A 26463-nucleotide genomic window follows, 5' to 3' on the forward strand; every position below is an offset into this window, starting at 1 on the left:
GGCCTACCAGGCTCATGCAAGGCCGCAGGGCCTCCAGTGCACAATTCAAGTCTTATTCTGTGACCGTGGCAATCAGTGAGTGGACCCCTCTGCTCCAGCCTCCCCAGGATACCGGGGGTAACTGAAATACTCTCCCAGACTGCTGCCAGGACACCATGCCAGGTGCAGAACCAGTCACAGGGGGTGCTCGGGAAGTGGGGTCGGGGCTGCTGAGTTTGGGGTGCCAGAGATAAAGCTGGGGAAACAGGTCAGTGTGGGGGTTGAGGAGGCCAGCAACCTGGGGAGATACCCTGACACAAGGCAAGTGCAGGCCTGACCTGGGGCAAGTCCATTGTGACTCTCTTGGCCCCAGGCACTGTGCTTGAGGTTCCTGCTGCCTCATGCTGGGGCAGAAATCACAAGATCTTCATAGGGCAAAAGCTAAAACCAATGGCAGGCTAGAAGTGCTGCCTCTCGAAGGGCCGTAAGGCTTAGGGGAGATGTGTGTGGACCAGGGGCCCCAGGAAGACCCAGCAGGGCTCTGAGCCCCTGGCAGCCTGAGGTCCTGATCTTGCCCCAAGGATGGTTCTGGAAAGGCGATAATATTCCAGCAGCTTTGACAGTACCAAATGGGGCACATGGCTGCAGTGAGATGACCTAGAGCAGCTGGGAGGTCCCTCAGGCCCATTAGACACCCCAAAGGCAGGAGGAGATAGCCAAGGTTAGAGAAGCAGTGAGTGTGGGGAGGATAATTCCACAGCCTGGGAGAGAGGTAGATCCCTAGGCACCCCCAGCCCTGGAGCATCCCACCACACAGCAAGCTTGTCCCTCTCCTCCTCACATCTATGGTCTACTGTCAGATTCTCCTATTCCCCACTCCCCTCACCCTAGAGTCTCCAAGCAGGGTGTGCAGGTATTTTAGGTAAGAAAGTGACCGGGTGTGGTGGCTCACGCCTGTAATCCCAGCACTTTGGGGAGCTGAAGCAGGAGGATCGCTGTCTGGGCAACAAGGCAAAACTGTCTCTACAAAAAAACAAAACAACACTTTAGCTTGGTGTGGTGGTGCAAGTCTGTAGTCCCAGCCACTTGGGAGGCTGAGGTGGGAGGATGGCTTGGGCCCGGGCAGTCAAGGCTGCAGTGAGCCATGATTCTGCCACTACATCCAGCCTGGGCAACAAAGTGAGACCCTGACTCAAAAAAAGAAAAAAAAAAGGCCGCTGCAGTGGCTCACACCTGTAATCCCAGTATTTTGTGGGCAGATTACTTGAGGTCAGGTGTTCGAGACCAGCCTGGCCAACAAGGTGACACCCTATCTCTACTAAAAATACAAAAATTAGCTGGGTGTGGTGGCACACACCTGTAATACCAGCTACTCAGGAGGCTGAGGCAGGAGAATCGCTTGAACCCAGGAGGCGGAGGTTGCAGTGAGCTGAGGTTGCGCTACTGCACTCCAGCCTGGATGGCAGAGTGTGACTCCGTCAAAAAAAACAAAAGAAAGAAAGAGAAAGAGAAAAAGAGGAAGGGAAGGGGAGGGGAGGGGAGGGGAAGGGAAGGGAGGGGGAAAGAGAGGGAGAAGGGGAGGGAAGAAGGGAAGGGAAGGGAAGGGAAGGGAAAAAAAAAAAAGAACTGAGCCAGTTTCAGTATCTAACATTGTGATTGACACTGTCGCCCCCTGGAGCCCAATCTGAGAATCAGCAGGATTCTCCTTGAGGGTTCTGAAGGCAAAGACCAAGACTGGGGGCCTTTTCCCTGCAGGCTGAGGTGGATTTCCAGATGCAGAGACCTCAACTTAATTAACTGATCCCCAGGAAACATTGAAGGACTGATACAGCACAGCCAACATGAGCCAAAGGCAGCTGTGTGGAGGCGCAAGCTGATGCAGTGGTGCCCGCAGCTGTACAGTGGTTCATTCATATGCAAGCAAAGAACTGGGGCCCAACTCCATCACCCACTCCTGTCCCTGCCCCTCTGCCTTGCCCTGGCTACTGCAGCCCAGCCTCTTCTCAGCCCAGGTCTGCCTACACAGGCCTGACCACTGTATGCCCAGCACCCACTACATTCTCTGGGGTTGTTCAACTCTGTCCAAAGTCAGCTCCAGCCCATTGATCTATTCAGTTCAGACGAGGCCCTCCTCAAATGGCTGGCTTTGCAGCGTGCACTGTCCTGTCCCCAGACTCTGGGATAGCCAGTCTTTTTTTTCTTTTTTTTTTGAGACGGAGTCTTGCTGTGTCGCCCAGGCTGGAGTGCAGTGGCACAATCTCAGCTCACTGTAAACTCTGCCTCCCGGGTTCATGCCATTCTCTTGCCTCAGCCTCCCGAGTAGCTGGGACGACAGGCGCCCAACACCATGCCCAGCTAATTTTGTGTTTTTAGTAGTGACAGGGTTTCTCCATGTTGGTCAGGCTGGTCTCGAATTCCCAACCTCAGGTGATCTGCCTGCCTTGACCTCCCAAAGTGCTGGGATTACAGGTGTGAGCCACCATGCCTGGTGAGGCATAGCCAGTCTTAATCCCTGTTCTCATGGAGGGAGGTGGCAAGAGCTGAGGGCAGATGCCCGTAGTTCACAGGAGAGGAAAAGGGCATTCACACAGAAGAAACAGTGTGGGCAAGGAGGTAAGATGGTAGATTCTGGAGAACTCAGAATATGCCAGTCCGGTCCAGCTTGCCATGAAGTTCTAGGCAGGGGCCTTACATGGATGTTGGCTGGTCTGGAGGAACAGGGGGAGCTGGGTAAGGGGTCTTCGTCACATGTGTTTTGTTTTTGAAACAGGGTTTCTCTCTGTCACCCAGGCTGGAGTTCAGAAGCACGATCATAGCTCACTGCAGCCTTGAACTCCTAGGCTCAAGGGATTCTCCTGCCTCATTCTCCCATGTAGATGGGACTACAGGCATATGCCACTGTGTCCGGTTACATGTGTCTTCGGGAAAGAAACCTAGGACTGGTGTTGGACTGGAAGGAGGCAAGAGGTAGGGGGAAGAGGTCAGAGGACTCCTAGAGTGAGCTAGCCCACAGGGCTACAGGGTGGCCCTGTCCCTGCGGCCCTTAATTGGATCCCCTGAGGAATTTCTACCATCAATTTGGCAACAGGCCAGGAGCATGGCTCACACCTGTAATCCCAGGTCTTTGGGAGGCCAAAGCAGGAGGATCGCTGGAGCCCTGGAGTTCAAGACCAGCCTGGGCAACATGACAAAACCCCCTTTCTAAACACACGTGCGTGTGTGCGTACACACACACACACACACACGATTGGCAACAATCTCCACACTCCCAGTGACTGATGGGCTAGTATAAGCTGTCTCCGGCCAGGGGCGATGGCTCACGCCTGTAATCCACTTTGGGAGGCCGAGGCAGGTGGATCACCTGAGGTCAGGAGTTCGAGACCAGGCTGGCCAACATGGTGAAACCCCGTCTCTACTAAAAAAAAAAAAAAAAAAAAAAATTAGCTGGGCATGGTGGTGGGCACCTATAATCCCAGCTACCTGGGAGGTTGAGGCAGGAGAATTGCTTGAACCGAGGAGGTGGAGGTTGCAGTGAGCCGATATCGTGTCACTGCACTCCAGCCTGCACATCGGAGTGGGACTCTGTCTAAAAAACAAAACAAAACAAAACAACAACAAAAAAACAAAAATCCAGCTGTCTCAGTCCACACAGTGGAATATTGTTCTGCCATGAAAAGGTTTTTTATTACAAACATTTTATTATTTTTAATTATAAAGTGTTTTGTAATTGTGTTAAAAAATACATACATATATATATATATATATTTTGATACAGGGTCCTGCTCTGTGGCCCAGACTGGAGTGCAGTGGTGTGATGACAGCTCACTGCAGCCTCCATCTCCCGGGCTCAGGTGATCCTCCCAGCTTGGCCTCCCGAGTAGCTGGGACTACAGGCATTCGCCACCATGCCTAGCTAATTTTTGTATTTTCTTGGTAGACACAGGGTTTCTCCATGTTGCCCAGGCTGGTCTCCAACTCCTGAGCTCAAGCAATCCGCCTGCCTTGGCCTCCCAAAGTGCTGGGGTTACCAGCATGAGCCACCATGCTGGGCCTAAATATTTTAAATATTTTCTTTTTTTTTCTTTTGAGACAGGGTCTCACCCTGTTACCCAGGCTGGAGTGCAGTGGTGCGATTACGGCTCACTGCAACCTTCACTTCCCTGGCTCAGGTGATCCTCCCACCTCATTCTCCTGAGTAGCTGGGACTACAGGAGTGTGCCACCACAGCTGGCTAATTTTTAAAATGTTTTCATAGAGGCGGGGTTTCGCCATGTTGCCCAGGCTGGTCTTGAACTCCTGGACTCAAGCAATCCACTTGCCTCAGCCTCCCAAAGTGCTGGGATTACAGGCATGAGCCACCGCACCTGGCCTTCCTTTTTTTCTTTTGAGACTGAGTCTTGCTTTGTTGCCCAGGCTGGAGTGCAGTAGTGCAATCTCGGCTCACTGCAACCTCTGCCTCCCAGGTTCAAGCAATTCTCCTGCCTCAGCCTCCTGAGTAGCTGGGATTACAGGCATGGGCCACCAGGTCTGGCTAATTTTTGTATTTTTAGTAGAGATGGGGTTTCACCATGATTAGCCAGGCTGGTCTCGAACTCCTAACCTCAAGTAATTCGCCTGCCTTGGCCTCCCAAAGCGCTGGGGTTACAGGCATAAGCCACTGCGCCCGGGCCAACTCCCAGGTTCAAGCCATCCTCCCATCTCAGCCTGTGGAGTAGCTGGGACTACAGGTCCAGCTAATTTGTTTATTTATTTATTTATTTTTTGAGACGGAGTCTCGCTCTGTCACCCAGGCTGGAGTGCAGTGGCCGGATCTCAGCTCGCTGCAAGCTCTGCCTCCCAGGTTCACACCATTCTCCTGTCTCAGCCTCCCAAGTAGCTGGGACTACAGGCGCCCGCCACCTCGCCCAGCTAGTTTTTTGTATTTTTTAGTAGAGACGGGGTTTCACCGTGTTAGCCAGGATGGTCTCGATCTCCTGACCTCGTGATCGGCCCGTCTCGGCCTCCCAAAGTGCTGGGATTACAGGCTTGAGCCACCGCGCCCGGCCAATTTGTTTATTTTTATTTTTTTGTAGAGACTCACTATATTGCCCAGGCTGATCTTGAACCCTCGGGCTCACGTGATCCTCTCCGCCTCAGCCTCTCAAATTGCTGGGGTTACAGGTGTGAGCCACCGTGCCCTGCCTACAGGTCTTTTGAATGCTGCATCCTATAGATACTTTTTTCCTTCAATCCAGAAGCCAAAGCATAATTCACTAAATTCTTCAGAGCTGTCTTGGTGAGCTCAGGTGGTCTGCAAACCGCTATTTCCAGAGGGCTGGCATGGCGGCCTGTGTCTTCCTCCTTGCAGCCCTGTCCAGGCCCCTCCTCTTCTTGGCTCCCACTCTCTAGGGAGTTACTGGTTACCTACTCCGTCCTTCCCGGACTTGACTGTTGGGCATCTCCAGGGCTTCCGCCTTGCTAGTCTTCTCTTCCTCAGACCCTTTAGCCTGAGAGTGTGTTCCCCAGGGCTTTCCTTGGCCGGAGGGCAGGCGGAAGCTGTCTTCTTGGGGCTCCCACCCTGGCCATCCCATGCAACCGTCCCTCCTCCACACGGTCCTGCTTTCATCTTAGCGAGGGCAGAGCTAAGATCCTGCGCCTCCCTCAGGGACTCAGGGACACAGGTTACTTAGGGCCGAGAGCCCAGGAAGCCTTGAGAGGGCAAATGCGATGGCTCCGAAGAGCCATAGGGCGGCGCAGCCAGCGGTTGGGCCCCACGCCCTGCTTTCCGCAACCTCACGCCACCCAACCCCACCCCATGCCACCCTCCGCCCCGCAGCTGCCCCAGCCCACAGTCCCCAGTCTCTGCAGCTTCTGAATGTGCCCCCGCCATCTGTGAACGCCAGAAGCCATGGGCACTGGAGAATGTCAGGGAAACATCAAGTTCTTCCTTGGGATCCGAGGGCTAGGACGGAGCTCCCGGAAGCACCAGGGGCCCCAAGAGTTCGGCCACCCTCCACACCCACCCCGCGCAGGGTCCACCACCTTCTACCCCCATCCCAAGCTGGGATTCTCTCTGCCCTTAACCCGCTTCCGTGCCATGTCCACCTCCCCCAGACTCGGCGCTGGAGATGCCCCACCTCGGCTGCCGCGGGCGGGGACCGAAGGTGCAGCTGGGCCCAGCGATGCCGGGCCATGAGTAAAGATCTGGAGGACGCGGAGCTGGCCAGGGTCCGGGTTGCAGGCCACGCCGGAGTCCGCGCTGCAGCGGGGATCCGAGCCCGCTTTCAGGGTCCAGGGGCGTGGCGGCCTGGCCCTCAGCACAGTGGCCCACAGCCCTGCCTGAGGGTTGTGCTCCCGACTGCGCCCGGCTCTGTCCCCCGCCCCCACCACACCCCAGGTAAAAGCGCGCAGGAAGGGACTGGGAGAGCGCCGGACAGGAAGCCCGGACTGAGCGCGGGGGCTGGGATCTGGAACCCAAACGCGGTGGCCGCGGGCCCGCGCCGGGACAGACCCGGGCTCCACTCTCACACCAACACTACGCGGTAGATGGGCTACAGTTCCTGGTCCTAGGGCTTCCAGGAGCCGGAGCCACACAAAATGAAGGGGTTCACTGGTAGTGGTTCCCAGACTTCGTTGCATATTAAACCTCCCTGGAGAACTTAAAACTCCAGTGCCCAGTCCTATGCAATCAGATCCCGGGTCTCCACTGTGCAGCGCCCGTGGAGAGCCAGCGATGTGGAGGGTCGAGGTCACCCAGTTCTTTAGGGACAGGGTCTCACTGCCACCCAGGATGGAGTCCAGTGGTGCGATCATGGCTCACAGGAGTCTCGACCTCCAGGGCTCAAGCGATCCTCCAGCCTCAGCCTCCCAAGCAGCTGGAAGCACAGGTGCATGCCACCATGTGTGGCTTGAGACCAGGTCTTGCCATGTTTCCCGGGCTGGTCTCAAACGTCTGGGCTCAAGCGACCCTCTCGTCTCAGGCCTTCCAAAGTGCTGGGATTACAGGGGTGAGCCACTGCCCCTGGCCCCATCCAGCTCCTTCAGCCTGGATTAACAGAGTCCAGTTACAATAGTGGGCTGGGGAGTCACCGACTTGGCCAGAGAAGACACCTCCGGAATGACTAGCCTGGAGGTGTCAAGTTTTTGTTGCAGGGTAAGGTTTCAAGACTGGCTGGGCCAGCTGTACTGTTCACCCAGCAGGGAGGCAAGCAGAGGGGTAGTCCCGACTATGTCCCATGTCCAAGAGTTTCCCTCGCCTCGAAGGAACCCAGGTCAGCATTCCTGGCCAAGATATACTTTATCTTTTTTTCTTTTTTTTTTTGAGACGGAGTCTCGCTCTGTCGCCCAGGCTGGAGTGCAGTGGCCATATCTCTGCTCACTGCAAGCTCCGCCTCCCGGGTTCACGCCATTCTCCTGCCTCAGCCTCCCGAGTAGCTGGGACTACAGGCGCCTGCCACCGCGCCCGGCTAGTTTTTTGTATTTTTTAGTAGAGACGGGGTTTCACCGTGTTAGCCAGGATGGTCTCGATCTCCTGACCTCGTGATCCGCCCGCCTCGGCCTCCCAAAGTGCTGGGATTACAGGCTTGAGCCACCACGCCCGGCCGATCTACTTTTTCAAACTTGTTATTTTTTAGTTATTTATTAAAACTTGAGATGCTGGTCGTGCGCAGTGGCTCACGCCCAGCACTTTGGGAGGCCGAGGTGGGCAGATCCCCTGAAGTCAGGAGTTCAATAGCAGCCTGGTCAACATGGTGAAACCGTCTCTACTAAAAATACAAAAGTAGCTAGGCATGGTGGTGCACGCCTGTAATCCCAGCTACTCCCACCTGGGAGGTGGAGGTTGCAGTGAGCCAAGAATATGCCACTGCAGAGGAGACTGTTTAAAAAAAAAAAAAAAAAAAAATTGAGATGTTACTATGTCTCAATAGGGGTCACTATGTTGACCAGGCTGGAATGCAGTGGCTGTTCACAGGCACAGTCATAACTCTCTGCAGTCTGGAACTCCTAGGCTCAAGCAATCCTCCAGCCTCAGCCTCCAGAGTAGCTGGGACTACAGGAACGCACCACTGCACCAGGCTCTAAAGGTAGTTTTCAAAGTTGTATCTGGAAGGTATTGTTTCTTTCAGAATGATGTAACAGTTTTGATATTTCATGGCAGATTTCTCTCTAATTCAGCAGAAACCTGAAAGTAGGAATCAGGGACATTTTAGCATCATAGTTCTATATAAATATATATCCTGGGCCAGGCACAGAGGCTCATGCCTATAATCCCAGCTACTGAGGAGGCCAAGGTGGAAGGATTGCCTGGGCCCAGGAGTTGGAGGTGAGCTATCATCTTACCACTGCACTCCAGCCTGAGCAAGACATTGTCTCAAATAAATTTTTAACTTTACTTATTTTTTTTGAGATGGAGTCTTACTCTGTCACCCATGGGGCTGGAGTGCAGTGGTGCGATCTTGGCTCACTGCAACCTCCGCCTCCCGGGTTCAAGCAATTCTCCTGCCTCAGCCTCCCTAGTAGCTGGAATTACAGGCGCCCGCCACCAAGCCCAGCTAATTTTTGTACTTTTAGTAGAGATGGGGTTTCACCATCTTGGCCAGGCTGGTCTTGAACTCCTGACCTTGACATCCACCTGCCTCAGCCTCCCAAAGTGCTGGTAAATTTATTCTTAAGACAGGGTCTTGGCTGGACGCGGTGGCTCATGCCTGTAATTTCAGCACTTTGGAAGGCTGGGGCGGGTGGATCACCTGAGGTCAGGAGTTCGAGACCAGCCTGGCCAACATGGTGAAATCCTGTCTCTATTAAAAACACAAAAATTAGCTGGGCGTGGTGGCACACGCCCGTAATCCCAACTACTCAGGAGAGGCTGAGGCAGAACTGCTTGAACCTGGGAGGCAGAGGTTGCAGTGAGCTGAGGTCACACCATTGCATTCCAGCTCTGGGCGACAGAGCAAGACTGTCTCAGGGCGGGGGAGGGAAAGGATCTCCCTCTGTCACCCAGGCTGGAGTGCAGTGGTATGTCTGCTCACTGCAACCTCTGCCTCCCAAGCTCAAAAGATCTTCCCACCTTGGTCCTCCCTGCACAGTAGTTGGGACTACAGGCGTGCATCACCACGCCTGGCTAATTTTTATATTTTTTGGCGAGATGAGATTTCACCATGTTGGCCAGGCTGGTCCTGAACTCCAGATCTGCCCACCTTGGCCTCCCAAAGTGCTCGGATTACAGGCATGAGCCACCACACCCAGCCATAATTTTAAAAAATGGCTTCCTGAGGTTTTGCAAGAAAATATGCACCTCTCAATACACAAACAGTTATGGGAATAGAGTACAAGTGAAGTCAAAGATAAAATGTACTGAGAGCTGGGAGTAGGAGAGACAAGGCCCTGGCCGAGGGGGTGTCAGTGGGCCTCCCAACACCTCAAGCCAATCCATTTGGAGGTCTCCCAAAGTTCATCAGGAGAACCACGTACAGCCAAAAACAGAAAAGGATTCAAGAAAGCCGCATAGGTATCATGCCCTGACCTGCGATGAGGCTGCTCACTTCCCATGACTTCTGCTTGGAACCATTCAACCCTGGTTAGCTCAAGCTGAAGAAATATTTACTAGAAGCCTCAGATATGGGTGCCTAGAAGGAAAAAAATCCAAGTTCTCTGTGGTGGTGCAACCTGTGGGAACTATTGCCCCATGCTCAAAAAGGCCAAACACTAGGCTCCCGTACAGTCCTACAAGGCAGACACTCTGGGAGCCAGATTTTTTCTCTTTTGGAGGGATACCCCAAGTGCTCTCCTCTGGGTACCTGAGTGTTGGAATGGGCGGATGCCAAGACTTCATTCTAGCTCTTGGTCAGCAGCAGCACTAAGGGGTCACTGAGGAGCATCAGAGATTTCACCACTGCTCAACTGCCAGGAGGCTAGTGGGGGCTGACTGAGGAGACACTGAAACACCGAAGCTGCCGCCACCACCGGCTGATGCAAGTTTTATTGAGACAATATACAAACAGGCCATGGAAACAAGGGTTTTGATGCTGGGACCAGTAACGTAAAACGGAATACAAAAATAAAAAGGCACTAATCTGTTAAGAAAAGACACTCGATGTGTTCTAAGAATATAAGTCATTTAATACTGTTAATTTTATAGCACAAAATAAAACAAGCTATGATCCCCAAAAATAATTTTAAAAGCTTACACAGAAAATATTATTGCCTGAAGTTTATGATCTTTAAATTACAGGTCAAAAGAGTTTTACGGTGTTGTTGTTGTTTTTGTTTTAAAACACACAGTGAAGACCGTCTAAGAAGCAAGGCCACTGTTCCTCCTGCAGGGACAACGATCCTGTCTCAGAGACCTGTCTTTCTACTCCTTTAGAAAATAGAACCAGCACAGTGTCCACACCGACAGCAGTTTCCAGGGGCATAGTTCTCCGGTCCCAGAGGGTGGAGTTGAGGCAGAGCTCAGTGGTGTCCACAGAAAGCATTAGTCTTAGGTACTGTGTTAAAACAATCAAGAATTCTTTCACGTTTAAGAGGTTAATAACCATAATATTAAAGGATTAAATTATAAACACCTGGCACAAAACCACATCATCCCTTTTCAAAAATAAAATGTTCATATTCCTCTGAGCAAACATCACAAGAGCAGTGGCCATCCTCCTCAGGCCTGCCTTGTCTGTAAACAGCTGTAAAGGAAAGCTAGCACAGTGCCAGGGACACGTGAGCTCCCAGGAGGGCACAGCTGTCCTTCCCTTTCAGCTTTCCAAACATGAGCACAGAAGGTGTCTAGTCTGGGTGACCAAAGTCCTCAAACGGCAGCCGGTCAACACATCATCTTCCTCGTTAACCATGTCGTCAGGTGGTTCCACACAGCACAGACATGGCTGACTTCTGTACCGCAGGTCCTTCCCAGGATACACAAGTTTATAACCAAACAGTCAATGCCCTCTAGTATGTAATTTGTTTCCTTCCCAGGTGAAAAACCATAGTGAGTTAATTTAACATCCAAATATTTCTTAAAACATGGTAGAGCAGAGCAAGTAGCAGTTACGAACACCCACCCTCTAGGTCAGATTTGCACTGCTCTATGGAGCACAACTGTCTTCCCAGACCAGTGGGGAACTCAGGCACGAAGCTGAGCTGAGGCAGGGGTGCTGCTTTCATATGTTTAGTGTGAAAAAGAGAATATCCCTGCCTGATTTAAAAAACTGACAAGGTTGTAAGTCAAAAAGTTTTACTTTTGGCACATATCAGGAGTGCAGAACTCAAGCTCGCCTTGTTTTGAGCTCTGAATCTCCTGACAGCCCTGGATGCCATTTTCATGGGCTGAAGTGATGAGCTGATTAATTATAAAACCAAACCACAGGTATACTCTAGGTATATCTGATTCTGAAGTGCGCCACACAAGGTGAGTTGGGGTATTGGTCAGTAGACAGGGCTGAAAGGAAACCTTGCTTCCCAAAATGGCCACAGACTTCTTGCGCTCTAAGTCAACTGCTGTAATTCAAAGGTGTCAAGTCCTTCAGCTAAATCTGGTTGAAAAAGGCTTAAGGGTCTGTGCCCTCCTTGAACAAGGCACATTCATCCCTCTGCTGGAAACTCCACTCAGGGTTCAACTTGGGCAGGGATGAACCAGGTCACTGGCTAAAGGGCAAACACTATTTCTAGGCAGAGTTTGGGGACTCTGTGATATATCTGCCACTTGTGGGTGCTACGCCAGGCCTGAGCCCAAAATAAGCCAACCTGACACACCTAACCAGAAGCGGCAACTGCCGCAGACCATGCAGAGCAGGAGGCGGCCACCGTTCTCACTGGCAAGGAAGGGTTAATCTCTAAGAATTTTAGAGGAGAACCACAGATGGGAAGCCATGGTGATAGTTTTCCCAACTGACCATTAATTCTGTCACAGGGAACACTCTCAAGATTCATGAATATGGCAGTTATCTGCCTAATAGAATACTGATTTAAAGAAAAATTGAAAAATGGTTGTTTTGCTGGTTCTGTCTCCAGAAGGCATTGTTCTAAATCTCAAAACCTAGGAACCTCCAGACAGGGCCACAGTCACAGCAGATACTCAGTAAATGACAGTTACTCATTAGGCTGTTGCTACATTTCTAGGTCTGCTGTGTTCACTATAAGCTGAGGCTTGTCTTTACCAGGGCCCAGAAGGGAGAACAGACTGAATTACACAGGGTTCCCAGAATTCTAGTCTGCCATGAGCAGCAGATGACGGATGAACCACACATATATACCAGCTGGCTTGTATGAACAGGCCTCTTTTAGCTAACAGGGAAATGCTTTAACATCAATACACTGATAAGTGGTTAATGATAAACTGGTTAATGGTCTCCCTAGTCACTAAAACACTAAGACATCAAATACATTAACCAATTTCCAGAGCCTGCATTTCCACTGCTTGGGAGCATCAGACACTTACTTAGACTGTGAGACCAGTATCAGCAGCACCAACTTTCTCTGGCAGCCTGGTGAGACTGGGCCTGGGTACGGAGGTCTGGGCTTCAGTGAGTGGAATTTAACGATTCATTAATGAGTCCAATGATTCTATGAACAACCCCACTTTTTAGGGGAATTTAAGTCTTAACCTTAAAGGGGTACATTCACTGAAAAGCTGAACAGAAAACTGGCCAACTGCCCTCCAACCCACTGCTCTTATCACTGGCAAACAAGGTAAGCAAAGGTTTCCCTAAAGTACCCCCCAACTCTGATGCTTTTTAAAACAAAGTAATCCAAGGGGCTGTGCACATAGCATGGCACACCACAGCTGCATTATTTTGTGTGTTTTCTGCTACATGGCAAAACAAACTACTACTGGCAACCAAGACAATAAAGACCTCTGCTTCAGGGTTGTTCTTTTCAGATTCCTTTAGTTACAGCAGCTTCAGTTTAGAAGCTCAGAGGCATGTGTCATTCCTTGCACTATCATAAAAACCCAACCTGCTACTTAACCTGTTTAGAACACACAAGTCTAGGCCAGGCACAGCGGCTCATGGCTATAATACCAGCACATTGAGGGGCTGAGGCGGGTGGATCACCTGAAGTCAGGAGTTCGACACCAGCCTGGCCAACATGATGAAACCCCGTCTCTACTAAAAATACAAAAATTAGTTGGGCGTGGTGTGCGCGCCTGTAATCCCAGCTACTCGGGAGGCTGAGGCAGGAGAATTGCTTGAACCCGGGAGGCGAAAACTGCAGGGAGGCAAGATTGCGCCATTGCACCCCAGCCTGGGTGATGGAGCGAGACTCCGTCTCAAAAAAAACAAAAAACAAAACAAAACAAAACAAAAAAACCCCACACAAGTCTAATTAATTAGTTTTCCAAAACCAAACCAAACCAAAAGAAAAAAAAAAGCCGGATTTTGGAGTTTTAGGACAGAATTATCTCTTCCTTAAGGTTCAGTTCCTGTTGTCCAAAGAAAAGCAAGATGGCAGCTGAGCCACTGCTCTGTGGAACAGCAAACATGCAGTATCTCGCCATGGCCTCAGGCTTTCTCTGGTGAACACGACAGAATCAGTCCCATGTACAAACAGGCAGCGATGAGAAGGAAGACCCTTTCCTCGTCAACTTCTCTCCACTTGTGTGCTTCCATCAGTATTTCCAGTTTATGATCCAAAAGAACTCTAAAATCGGCTACTCTTTGACAATACAACTATGATACAAACGTCAGGAGGCAGTCGCTGTGTGCATTCCAAATGTGTGTGCGACTGCCAGTCTGCAGAAAGCTGGACTTCGGCAATGCAGTGTGACTTGCCTATGAGAGAGAATGCTTTCCCACTTCAAAGGAGACTAGGACAGGCAGAACAACAAAGCAGCAGGAAACGGGGCAACGGCAATCACTCATTTTCATCTGGGTTTTGAGGGTCAAAGATTTTGACATGCGTAAAGGGAAAAAGCCCTTTGCGCCCATTCACCTCGCCTTCCCACTGGCCATTTATATTCATCCTTGTGACTTTCACAATGTCACCAACCTGTACGGATGAAGAAGACAAAGTTAGCATTTCTCTGCAACAAGAAAAAGACAGTTTACATTAAATCACAAACACTACCTTATCCAAAGGGCCCATACATTATTATTTAGACACAGAGTCTCACTCTGTTAGCCATGCTGGAGTGTAGTGGTGAGATCACTACTCAATGTAACCTCTAACACCTGGGCTCAAGTGATCCTTCCACCACCACCTCTTGAATAGCTGTGACTACAGGCGTGCACCACCATGCACATTAATTTTTTATAGACAGGGTCTGTCACCCAGGCTGGAATGCGATGGCACGATCACAGCTCATTGTACCTTGAACTCCTGGGATTACCTGAGGTCACGAGTTCGAGACCAGCCTGGGCAACATGGTGAAACCTCATCTCTTCTAAAAAATAGAAAAATTAGCCGGGTGTAGTGGTACATGACTCTAGTCCCAGCTACTCAGGAGGCTGAAGTGAGAGGATGGCTTGAGCCCATGAGGCTGAGGCTGCAGTGAGCCGTGATCGTTCTATGGCACTCCAGACTGGGCAACTGAGTGAGACCCTGTCTCAAAAAAACAAAAACACACACACGCACAAACAGCTTTTGAGCACAAAGCAGCTCCTCCCCAAACCAACCCTTTATTTTGGCTACTAACCCCAACAGGATAGAAATGAACACATGATTTTGAGAACGGTTAAAGTCAAATCACACAAAAAGGTGTATTTTAAAAAAAGACCTTCAGGTGGTAGCCATTGTAGACATTGTGCTCTCTGTTCAGCAGAGCACTAATCTAAGATTCTATTTTGTGTACTCAGGTCCATAAAAACACTACTTGAATATAAGACACGCCTAAGATCTAAGACAATAATAATTAAGCTTTCGTCTGCTTAAACACATACAGAACCAGGCATAGTGGTGCGTGCCTGTAGTTCCAGGTACTTGGCAGGCTGAGGTGAGAGGATTGCTTGAGCCCAGGAGTTTGAGACCAGCCTGTGCAACACAGCAAGACTACATCTCAAAATAAAAACAGGCACAAGGTGGCACAGTCCAGTGGTCCATGCCATGAACTTTGGAACATGCAGGACACCAAACAAATGTCCTGGTTCTGCCACTTTTAGAAACTACATGACTATAGCAAACTGCTTAAGTTCTCCAAGTCTCAGTTTCCTTCCAACTTTGAAAGGGTCTTATAGTAATCAAATGATTGTTACCTGAGTAGAGATTCCTGAGTAGAACCCAGCCCCACGCCCCCTCTAATGATCATACCCTTTGGATGCACGAAGGGAAGAGCTGGAATTAGCACTGAGAAGCACAGCACTGTATGTATCAGAGGATTTCCAACCTTGTCACCAACAAGAGTCCTCTCAAAACCAACGAGGAACAGGCTGAAAACGGGGTCTAATAAATTACTGTGATGGATACTGAGCAGCCAAGGAAGACAACGGGAAGATGGAGATGAGGAGGCTAGGGACTGAAAGCTACCAAGAACACTCACACCTCATACCTTCCAATTAACTTGTGAGTCTGGCGGTCTTTAACAGGATACTTTCTACATGATCCTACCTAAACAATTAAATAAAATTTACTGAACATCTATTCCATGGAAAATGGGCAGGTCAGTTCGTATCCTCAAAAAACTTGTCTTTTAAGTGGGATACACGATGAATCTTTGTTAGATAATAACATAGTGTAAAAAACACGAAGTGGCTGGGCGCAGTGGCTTACACCTGTAATCCCAGCACTTTGGGAGGCTGAGGCGGGTGGATCACTTAAGCCCAGGAGTTCAAGACCAGTCTGGGCAACACAGTGAAACCCTGTCTCTAAAATACAAAAATGAGCCAGGCATGGCGGCATGCACCTGCAGTCCCAGCTAGTTGGGAGGATGAGGTGGGAAGATCGCTTAAGCGCAGGAGGCAGAGGTTGCAGGGTTGCAGTAAGCTGTGATCATGCCACTGCACTCTAGCCTGGGTGACAAGCGAGACCTTGTCTCAAGAAAAGAAAAAGAAAAAGGCTGGGCGCAATGGCTCACATCTGTAATCCCAACACTTTGGGAGGCCGAGGCAGGTGGATCACCTGAGGTCAGAAGTTCGAGACCAGCATGGCCAACATGGCAAAACCACATCTCTACTAAAAAATACAAAAATCAGCCAGGTGTGGTGGTAGATGTCTGTAATCCCAACTACTCAGAAGGCTGAGGCAGGAGAATCACTTGAACCTGGGAGGTGGAGGTTGCAGTGAACCAAGATCATGTCACTGCACTTGATGTAGCCAGGCGCAGTGGCTCACGCCTATAATCCCAGCACTTTGGGAAGCCAAGGTAGGAGGATCACTTGAGGCCACATGTTCAAGACCAGCCTGGGTGACATAGTGAGACCTAGCTTCTATTAAAAAGAAAAAAGAGAGAGAGAGAAGACACATAAAAGCAGCAAGTGGCAGAAAAACACTACTAAATCAATGCTGCAGAGCATAGGATCAAGGAGCTACTGCTTAGACAGAGGGAACCTTGACCAGCAGAAGTAGGTCAAAGAGCAGCCTAGGAAGAGAATGGCTGAGAGACTTCTGGTGGCCCCTTGACCACTAGTGCCTCATTGTGGCCTTGCAGGAGTTTCCACATGCTAAAACACCATCATCATTCCTCATGCTGTTTTCTATCTTAACACAGAAAAGACATCCTGGCTGTTATGCAGCCTGCTGCCCAGTTACAGGCCTGGCTATGGACCAGCTTCTTCCATGGCTCTACCGAACAGTGCTTGTGCTGAGATCCTAAAATGGTTGGTAGCTTGGCAGTCACCTTGCTGTTTCCCTCATCACTCCCTATTCTTCCTCTGGGTTCATGGTACACGGATCCAGTTCAAAGAAGCACTCACTCTGGAGGGATCAATTTGTTGTTGTTGTTGTTGTTGTTTTTGGTGCTCTACACCTTCAGAGAAACTTCTCTAGTAATGAACTATAGAAATGATCCCTGAAAGTGCAGTCAGAGGGCAGATCAATCTTGATGTAGGTAGATACCAACTTGGTTCAAGGGGCAAACTACACCTGGAAGATGTGGCTTACCTTATCAACAGATTAAGAGGAAGCACATACCTAATGCGTCATCTTTATTAATTTTCACCCTATGGAACAGGACAATCCTAATCATTATAAGTACTGTCAAAATACTATCTTTGGGGCTGGCCGCACTTAGCACCTGGGGAGTGGACACATTAACTCTAAAACACATATGCCAGGGACACTAGTCAGCCCTTTTATGTCTACCATGAGTTAAATAGCAAGAGGGTACCTCTTGCTGCTGGCAATAGTTTCCTACAGCCCTACTTGTCCAGAGTGTTGTCCAGGAAAAGACTCTACTGACTGGCATGTAGCACTTGATTCAAAGAGCAGTCAAGGCACTGGAGGGCCCAAGCACTGGTTGTCACAGCAGTTTTTTGGTTCCATAATCAGTCTCCACTCCCTGTACTGATATTCTGAGATTTCATGCTTTCAGGTTACATAAAAGTAAGATCAGGAGTACACTGGTGACACTGGAATCATAAATTCTAACTTGGGTGACGTGAATGGGTCTCCGTGACCAAAGAACATCCTGCCAAGTTGTATGCAAATGCATGAATGTATGTTGTTTTTCTGAAGACTGCACAACTTTCACTGGATTCTCAAAGGCGCTTATAGCCCCCAAAATAGCTAAAACAAAACAAAGTCCATGTACTATAATCACCAGACAGGTATCATCCTGCTCTCTGGCTTTTATTCCTCTAGTCATTCAACAAATATTGAAGATCTATGTGTAGGCTGTGGAGAGATACGAGAGGGGACACAAAGGAGACAAACACCCCTGGCCCTCACGGAGCTGCATGGGTCCACTGCCTGCCCCTATGTTCTCTGTGCACCTGCACCCGAATCAGAGTAGCCAGAGAGATAGAGACTTTAGAGGGCTAGGCTCCCTGTCTGTGTGCCCTGGGTAGCAGTCAAGTAATCTCATGTGCTCAAGCCCACAACTGAATGCTATCTAATAGGGTTTTAATACTGAAGACTCCGTCTCTTCCTTAAAATTACCACTATCCTTCAGAGTAGTAACTTGATTCAAGAGGGCTGTTTACTGGTTAACAGAGATTTTATTTCGGAAGGGTAGATGGCACGGCTAAAGATACCACAGGCCAGTATGCCGTGGTACAAGAGTATATGGGCTTTGAAAAGGAAGAAGTCAAGACACGATCAGATATACAAAAAAGTTCACAGATTCCACAAGAAAAGATACAAATTCAGCAAAGTTGCAGGGTACAAGATCAACACATAGATATCAGTTGTGTCTTATATATTGGTAATGAATAATTAAGAAAGCAATTCCAGGCGGGGCACAGTGGCTCATGCCTGAATCCTAGCACTTTGGGAGGCCAAGGAGGGCAGATTGCCAGAGCTCAGGTGTTCGAGACCATCCTGGGCAACATGGTAAAACCCCAATTCTACTAAAATACCAAAAAAAAAAAAAAGTTATCTGGGAGTGGTGGCAGGCACCTGTAGTCCCAGCTACTCAGGAGGCTGAGGCACAAGAATCGTGCCACTGCACTCCAGCCTGGGCAACGGTGCGAGACTCTGTCTCCAAAAAAAAAAAAAAAAAAAAAAGGTGATTCAATTTACAATAGCATCTAAAATAAAAATATCCAAGAATAGGCTGGGTGTGGTGGCTCATGCCTGTAATCCCAGCACTTTAGGAGGCCAAGACGGGCAGATCACAAGGTCAAGAGATCGAGACCATCCTGGTCAACATGGTGAAACTTCGTCTCTACTAAAAATACAAAAATTAGCTGGGCATGGTGGCACATGTCTGTAGTCCCAGCTACTTGGGAGGCTGAGGCAAGAGAATCGCTTGAACCGGGGAGGCGGAGGTTGCAGTAAGCCGAGATTGTGCCACTGCACCTCAGCCTGGTGACAAAACAAGACTCCATCTAAACAAAACAAAACAAACCGAGAATCATTTAACCATGGTGAAAGATTTGCATACCAAAAATTATTAAAGACCTAAATAAATGCAAAAACATTTGTGTTAATGGATGGAAAGACTTATTATTAAGATGTTAATACTGGTTAGGTACAGTGGCTCACACCTGTAATTCCAGCAAAAGACTCTGAAACCTTACCTCACACTGTACACAAAAAGTCATTTTTAAAATGGATCAATAGCCTAAATACAGTAACTAAGGTCAGGCATGGTGGCTCACGCCTGTAATCCCGACACTTTGAGAGGCCAAGGCAGGCAGATCACCTGAGTTTAGGAGTTCAGGCCAACATGGTAAAACCCCATCTCTACTAAAAATACAAAAAATTAGCCAGGTATGGTGGTAAGCGCCTGTAATCTTGGCTACTCGGGAGGCTGAGGCAGGAGAATCGCTTGAATCTGGGAGGCAGAAGTTGCAGCGAGCCGAGATCGTGCGTGCCATTGTACTCCAGCCAGGGCGACAGAGACTGTCTCAAAAAATATAAAAAAAAATAAAATAAAATAAAATACAAACAAAAATGCCCAAATAACCCAATTAAAAAATGGGCAAAGAACTTGAAAACATTTCTCCAAAGATTTGCCAACAGCCAACATGAAAAGATGCTCAACATCAGTCACTAGGAACATGCAAATCAAAACCACAATGAGAGGCCGGGCGCGGTGGCTCAAGCCTGTAATCCCAGCACTTTGGGAGGCCGAGGCGGGCGGATCACAAGGTCAGGAGATCGAGACCACAGTGAAACCCCGTCTCTACTAAAAATACAAAAAATTAGCCGGGCGCGGTGGCGGGCGCCTGTAGTCCCAGCTACTCCGGAGGCTGAGGCAGGAGAATGGCGGGAACCCGGGAGGCGGAGCTTGCAGTGAGCCGAGATCGCGCCACTGCACTCCAGCCTGGGCAACAGCGTGAGACTCCGTCTCAAAAAAAAAAAAAAAAAAAAAAAAAAAAAAAAAAACAAAACCACAATGAGATACCACATCACACCTACTAGGATGGCTATAATAAAAAATATGGAAAATAATAAGTGTTGGTGAAGATGTGGAAGAATTTTTTTTTGGCAGTGAAGAAGGGAACCCTTACATACTGCTGGTTGAATGGAATATGGTACAGCTGCTATGGAAAACAGTTTGTTCCTCAAAAAGCTAAACACAGGCCAGGTGCTGTGGCTCATGCCTATAATCCCGGCACTTTGGGAGGCTGAAGTGGGCGGATCAGTTGAGGTCAGGAGTTTGAGACAAGCCTGGCTAACATGGCAAAACTCTGTCTCTACTAAAAAATACAAAAATTAGCCAGGTGTGGTGGCGTGCACCTGTAATCCCAGTTACTTGGGAGGCTGAGGCAGGAGAAATCGCTTGAACCCAGGAGGTAGAGGTTGCAGCGAGCTGAGATTGTGCCACGACACTCCAGCCTGGGCAACAAAGCAAAACTCCGTCTCAAGGGGGGAAAAAAAAAAAAAAAAAAAAAAGGCCGGGCGCGGTGGCTCACGCCTGTAATCCCAGCGCTTCGGGAGGCCGAGGCGGGCGGATCACAAGGTCAGGAGATCGAGACCACGGTGAAACCCCGTCTCTACTAAAAATACAAAAAAAATTAGCCGGGCGCGGTTGTGGGCGCCTGTAGTCCCAGCTACTCGGGAGGCTGAGGCAGGAGAATGGCGTGAACCCGGGAGGCGGAGCTTGCAGTGAGCCGAGATTGTGCCACTGCACTCCAGCCTGGGCGACAGAGCGAGACTCCGTCTCAAAAAAAAAAAAAAAAAAAAAAAAAAAAAGCTAAACACAGAATTACCCATTTGACCCAGAAATCCACTCCGAGATATATAACCAAAATAACTGAAAGCAAGAACTCAAACATTTGTGTGTCAATGTCCACTGCAGCATTATTCACTATAGCCAAAAAAAACGAAAACAACTCAAGTATCCATCAAGAGATAAATGGATTAACAAAACGTGATATATACATAACAATGGAATATTATTCGCCCTAAAGGAATGAAGTATTTATCTTAATTTCTTGTATAGATGGAGTCTCGCTATGTTGCCCAGGCTGGTCTCAAACTCCTTGCCTCAAGTGATCTTCCCACCTTGGCCTCTCAAAGCACTGGGATTACAGGTGTGAGCCACCCCATTCTGGGACAAGGAATGAAGTTTTGATATATGCTACAACCTGGATGAACTCTGAAAACATTGTACCAAATGAAATAATTCAGACCCAAAGGACAAATATTGTATCATTTTACTTATATCAGATACCTAGAATAGGTAAATTCATAGACAGAAGGTGGACTGCTGGCAAATTATATAAACCTCAAGCTCTTAGTGAGGGAGCAGTAATGAGAATAAACTTCTGTGAACCCCTAGCTGATGGTTCTTCTCACTCAACAGCTATCATCAGAAAACAGCTATCACAGAAAACAGAGGTCAGCATAATGACCAGGATGGGACAGGCCCTGCCTGAACCACACCAGGGCCCCAATTCCATGGCATTCTCACTTAATTTACACATTAGGAAAGAGGAACAAAAACCTTTAAAAAAATTTTTTTTCAGCTGGGCGTGGTGGCTCACACCTGTAATCCCAGCACTTTGGGAGGCCGAGGCAGGTGGATCACGAGGTCAGGAGATTGAGACCATCCTGGCTAACACGGTGAAACCCTGTCTCTACTAAAAATACAAATCATTAGCCGGACGTGGTGGCGGGCACCTGTAGTCCCAGCTACTCTGGGAGGCTGAGGCAAGAGAATGGCATGAACCCAGGAGGCGGAAATTGCAGTGAGCCGAGATCGCACCACTGCACTCCAGCCTGGGCAACAGAGCAAGACTTCGTCTCAAAAAATAAATAAATAAATAAATAAATATTTTTTTTTCTGGGCTGGGCACAGTGGCTCATGAGGTCAGGAGTTCAAGACCAGCCTGGCCAAGACAGTGAAACCCCATCTCTACTAAAAATACAAAAACTAGCCCAGCCTGGTGGCGGCCACCTGTAATCCCAGCTGCTTGGGAGGCTGAGGCAGAGAACTGCTTGAACCCGGGAAGGAGAGGTTGCAGTGAGCTGAGATCGCGCCACTGCACTCCAGCCTGGGCGACAGAGCAAGACTCCATCTCAAAAAAAAAAAAAATATATATATATATATACACACACACACACACACACACACACACAAACACATATATGTATATATTTTTAAATAGGAGAATCTTCTAAAATTCTAAAGGACTTTCTAAAGATTCCTATGTTTGCATGGTATTATAATCAAGGGAAAAAAGCACTTTTGGTACCGAATAAATAAAGGTGAGATGCTGTGAAGGACAACTGACACAATGTCAAAGACAGAAGGGTGGAAGAGGATCCTGGCCAGTCCTGACGAAAGAAAGGTCCAAGGAGGCGAGTGGAAATGATTCCTCGGGCACCAGACATCCACACACACCACCACGACATGGGTAGAACACACCTGAGATTCTTGCTTAAGGTGAATGCTAACTTGTGGGCCTTTCCGAGAAGCCTTGGTAAGAAGGCTTCACGTTGCTAGAACGTGACGTGAAGTGAGAGACAGCAGCCCCGTTACACTGGGAGGCTTTAAGCTTGCTGCATGGACCCCTGAGTCAGATGCTTCATGATGCCCAACACCACTGCAGGCTACCCAGTAGGAGAAACTCATGATGATCCCTAAGAGATTACAAAGTACAATCAGTATTACTGAAACCTAAACTTACTTTGTAGATTACTTCACCTCAGCAAGTAGAAGCAGCAATGAAGAAAATGCTAATACAAATTTAACTCTAAGCAACGAAGCAAAACCAATTGGTAAAGTGGGAATCTGATAATTCCAGCTCAGTCAGTGACGGAAGTTGTACCATGGGCCCTTGGGAAGGCCAATTCAAAAGACACAGAAACCTGATGTAATCCAAATGACTACAGGTTTTGAAACGGGGCAAAGACAATCCAAGAAGAAATTATAAAAACGCAATCACAGGCCGGGCGCGGTGGCTCAAGCCTGTAATCCCAGCACTTTGGGAGGCCGAGACGGGTGGATCACGAGGTCAGGAGATCGGGACCATCCTGGCTAACATGGTGAAACCCCGTCTCTACTAAAAAATACAAAAAACCATAGCCGGGCGCGGTGGTGGGCACCTGTAGTCCCAGCTACTCGGAAGGCTGAGGCAGGAGAATGGCGTAAACCCAGGAGGCGGAGCTTGCAGTGAGCTGAGATCCGGCCACTGCACTCCAGCCTGGGCGATAGAGCGAGACTCCGTCTCAAAAAAAAAAAAAGAAAAGAGAAACGCAATCACAGATGACACAGAGCAAGTACAGGAACGAAGAGAAGAATGTTGAGGATGCTGGTGAGCTCAAAGAACTGAGCATCACTAAGAAAAAAATGCCAAAAAAAAAAAAAAAGAGCACCGGCCGGGCGCGGTGGCTCAAGCCTGTAATCCCAGCACTTTGGGAGGCCGAGACGGGCGGATGACGAGGTCAGGAGATCGAGACCATCCTGGCTAACACGGTGAAACCCTGTCTCTACTAAAAAATACAAAAAACTAGCCGGGCGCGGTGGCGGGCGCCTGTAGTCCCAACTACTCGGGAGGCTGAGGCAGGAAAATGGCGTGAACCCGGGAGGCGGAGCTTGCAGTGAGCTGAGATCCGGCCACTGCACTCCAGCCTGGGCGGCAGAGCGAGACTCCGTCTCAAAAAAAAAAAAAAAGAGCACCAAAGATGATGAAAGGGTGTTCTCATGCTGAAAAGGACAGGTACGTAAGAGTTGACCAAATACACTGGCAAGCAGGAGTAAGAGTCCAAGACTAGTCTCGTCATAGAGAAATTATATCATAGGACACTAGAAGATTTAGAAAGGGTCAAGTCTCCCTCGTTCTTTTGTCAAAACAAACATGGCAAATTCCATAAAATGTAAAACAGTGAGCTTGAAATGAATCCCAGAAAAAATTCTGGATGCAATTAGCTAACAGATGGTTTGTGAGGATTTAGAATGGGAAGTAGAGCATCTGGAAGCAGCATGAGCCCACCAAGTCACACCAGATCAACCTCATTGTTTTTTTTTGTTTTTGAGATGGAGTCTTGCTCTGTCACCCACGCTGAAGTGCAGTGGCCGGATCTCAGCTCACTGCAAGCTCCGCCTCCCGAGTTTTACGCCATTCTTCTGCCTCAGCCTCCCGAGTAGCTGGGACTACAGGCGCCCTCCACCACGCCCGGCTCGTTTTTTTTTTTTGTATTTTTTAGTAGAGACGGGGTTTCACCGTGTTAGCCAGGATGGTCTCGATCTCCTGACCTCGTCATCCGCCCGTCTCGGCCTCCCAAAGTGCTAGCATTACAGGCTTGAGCCACCGCGCCCGGCCTCATTGTCTTTTTATAGATATAAGAGGCAGATCTGGAGAGGCTGCAGAGAAGGACTTTAGTACAAAGATCTGGTTGGTGCTTTTACAAAACCTGCAGTTAGGACACTGGAGGGTAATGAATACACTAGATGACATCAGGATTTTAAAAGATTCAGAGGCTGGGCGTGGTGGCTTATGCCTATAATCCCAGAAATTTGGGAGGCTGAGGCTGGTGGATTGCTTGAGGTTAGGAGTTTGAGACCAGCCTGGTCAACATGGTGAAACCCCTTCTCTACTAAAAATACAAAAATTAGCCAGGTGTGGTTGGCAGACGCCTGTAATCACAGCTACTCGGGAGGCTGAGACAGGAGAATTGCTTGAACCTGTGAGGTGGAGGGTGCAGTGAGCCGAGATCATACCATTGCACACCAGCCTGGGCGACACAGTAAGACTTTATCTCAAAAAAAAGAAAAGGATTCAGAGATGTACACAGATGGTATGACAAGATCAATAAAAACCAAACCAACAACAACAACAAAACTCAAGAGGGACAACTATGGGGCCATGCACTTAAGTCCACACACTGGGCTAGCCAAACACAGGAAGGGGACTGGCTGTGGCTTCTTTCTCCCTGGTGGAGAGCCAGAACACAAGACTTGTCAGCTACCAGAGCCATACAACATGAGACACCACCGCATGAAACTGTTATGTTCCAGACGTTCCACAGGAAAGACATCTTTGTTTTGTTCACTACTGTATCCCAAATTCCCAGCCTGTCACATAATAGGCACTCAATGAACTTTTGTTGAAGTGATGTTTTTTTGGAGGTGTCCGAGTTGAGACTGGAGGGCCATGGAGTTAGACTCTGAAGAGGGCTAAAAGCACTGGGAAAATGATTAGACTAAATGACCTAAGGTATCAATACAACCTTTCTGCTTGATTTCTATCAATTCCATCCCAAATCACTTTAAGTCTCACTTGCAAGCCTGGGAAACTATTTTTCCTCCACACGATCTGTACCACTGACTTCAGTTCCCACAGATCCCCAGCTTGTGTCACCAACTGTTTTCTTATACCATACCATGGGGGAAAAGCACAGCTGAGGCTGCATTTAGACATTTGAATACAAATTTTCATACAAATATTCAGGGGTGTGTGTACCCAGGGTTAAGTACAATTCTAAAGTTGCTAAGATATTTCTTCCCTTTCTTTTTAGTCAGAAAAGCATACTGGAATGCAAATGAATGAGAATGATATTATTACATGAGAGTCAAGCATTTGCTCTAAATTTTAAAATTAATAAATAAAAAGAAATTGCCTGCAAACCTGACCTTGTCAGTTGTGAGAAACTGGCTGTTTCATGACTCAAATGAAGGCAATGCAAGAAAACTGTTAATCTCCTCAGCTTAGCCCTTCGTGATATGGCAACAGCCTACTGCCCTGGCTGTCTTTTGCCACTTTTGCCCTTTGCCCAGCATGCTCACCTATCTACAGCTATTCAGTGACATTAGTCTCATCACACAAGCTCTACTCACCTTACAGATACCAAGTATTCCCCTTCAAATCAAATCTCAGGATCAACTCTCTTCTTACAGAAAAGTCAGCAAGAAAAGAAAATAGCTAAACACAGACTGGTTTTGAAATACCTCTTTACTTACAGGAATACTCTTTTGAAAATCAAGTTTTATTTAAAAACAAAAAAACTTGTAAAATAATTTAAGGTATAAAGTCACCTAAGCCATCATTGTTCTCTGTAATACTATCTAGGGGAATAATGAAGCTTCAATTATTGGCACATTTTGTCCTAGTTGTCTGTTTCTCATTTTAATTTTAATACTTTTCCTAGTAACCTAATTGCAAAAGTCCCAAGAGTTGTTGTTAACAAGATCAGACAGGCACCACTATCCTAATAATAGTTTTAGAAGGTAACAATCAAAAAAATATTTACCCCAGCTACTCAGGAGGCTGAGGCATGAGAATCGCTTAAACCCATGAGGCGGAGGTTGCAGCGAGCGGAGATCATGCCACTGCACTCCAGCCTGAGTGACAGAGACTCGATCTCAGGAAAAAAAAGTTTTTTTTTTACTTATGCTATAACCTAAAGTTTCATTTAAATATACAGAAAGCGAAATATCATTAAATGGAATTTGGTAAAGGTCTATTTCTCAAGTCCTATCTACACTTTCTCTCATTCAAGCACGAAAAAAACCATTTGCTGAAGCTCAGCTGG

At 48.3% G+C, this 26463-nt stretch overlaps 1 protein-coding gene and 1 pseudogene across 1 annotated transcript in view; both read right to left on the minus strand.

The window, feature by feature from the left end:
* Positions 1-9909: 9909 nt before the first annotated feature.
* Positions 9910-26463, minus strand: part of LOC105480670 (CRK like proto-oncogene, adaptor protein) — a 43180-nt gene continuing 26626 nt past the window's right edge. The window contains exon 3 of the mRNA XM_011739761.3: positions 9910-13935. Coding sequence (XP_011738063.1) covers positions 13801-13935 — 135 coding nt within the window. The 3' untranslated portion in view covers positions 9910-13800. The remainder of the gene's footprint in view (positions 13936-26463) is intronic.
* Positions 16792-16904, minus strand: LOC112426488 (small nucleolar RNA U3; annotated as a pseudogene).

This window comes from Macaca nemestrina, chromosome 15 (assembly GCF_043159975.1).
Source record: "Macaca nemestrina isolate mMacNem1 chromosome 15, mMacNem.hap1, whole genome shotgun sequence".
Classification (NCBI taxonomy): Eukaryota; Metazoa; Chordata; class Mammalia; order Primates; family Cercopithecidae; genus Macaca; species Macaca nemestrina.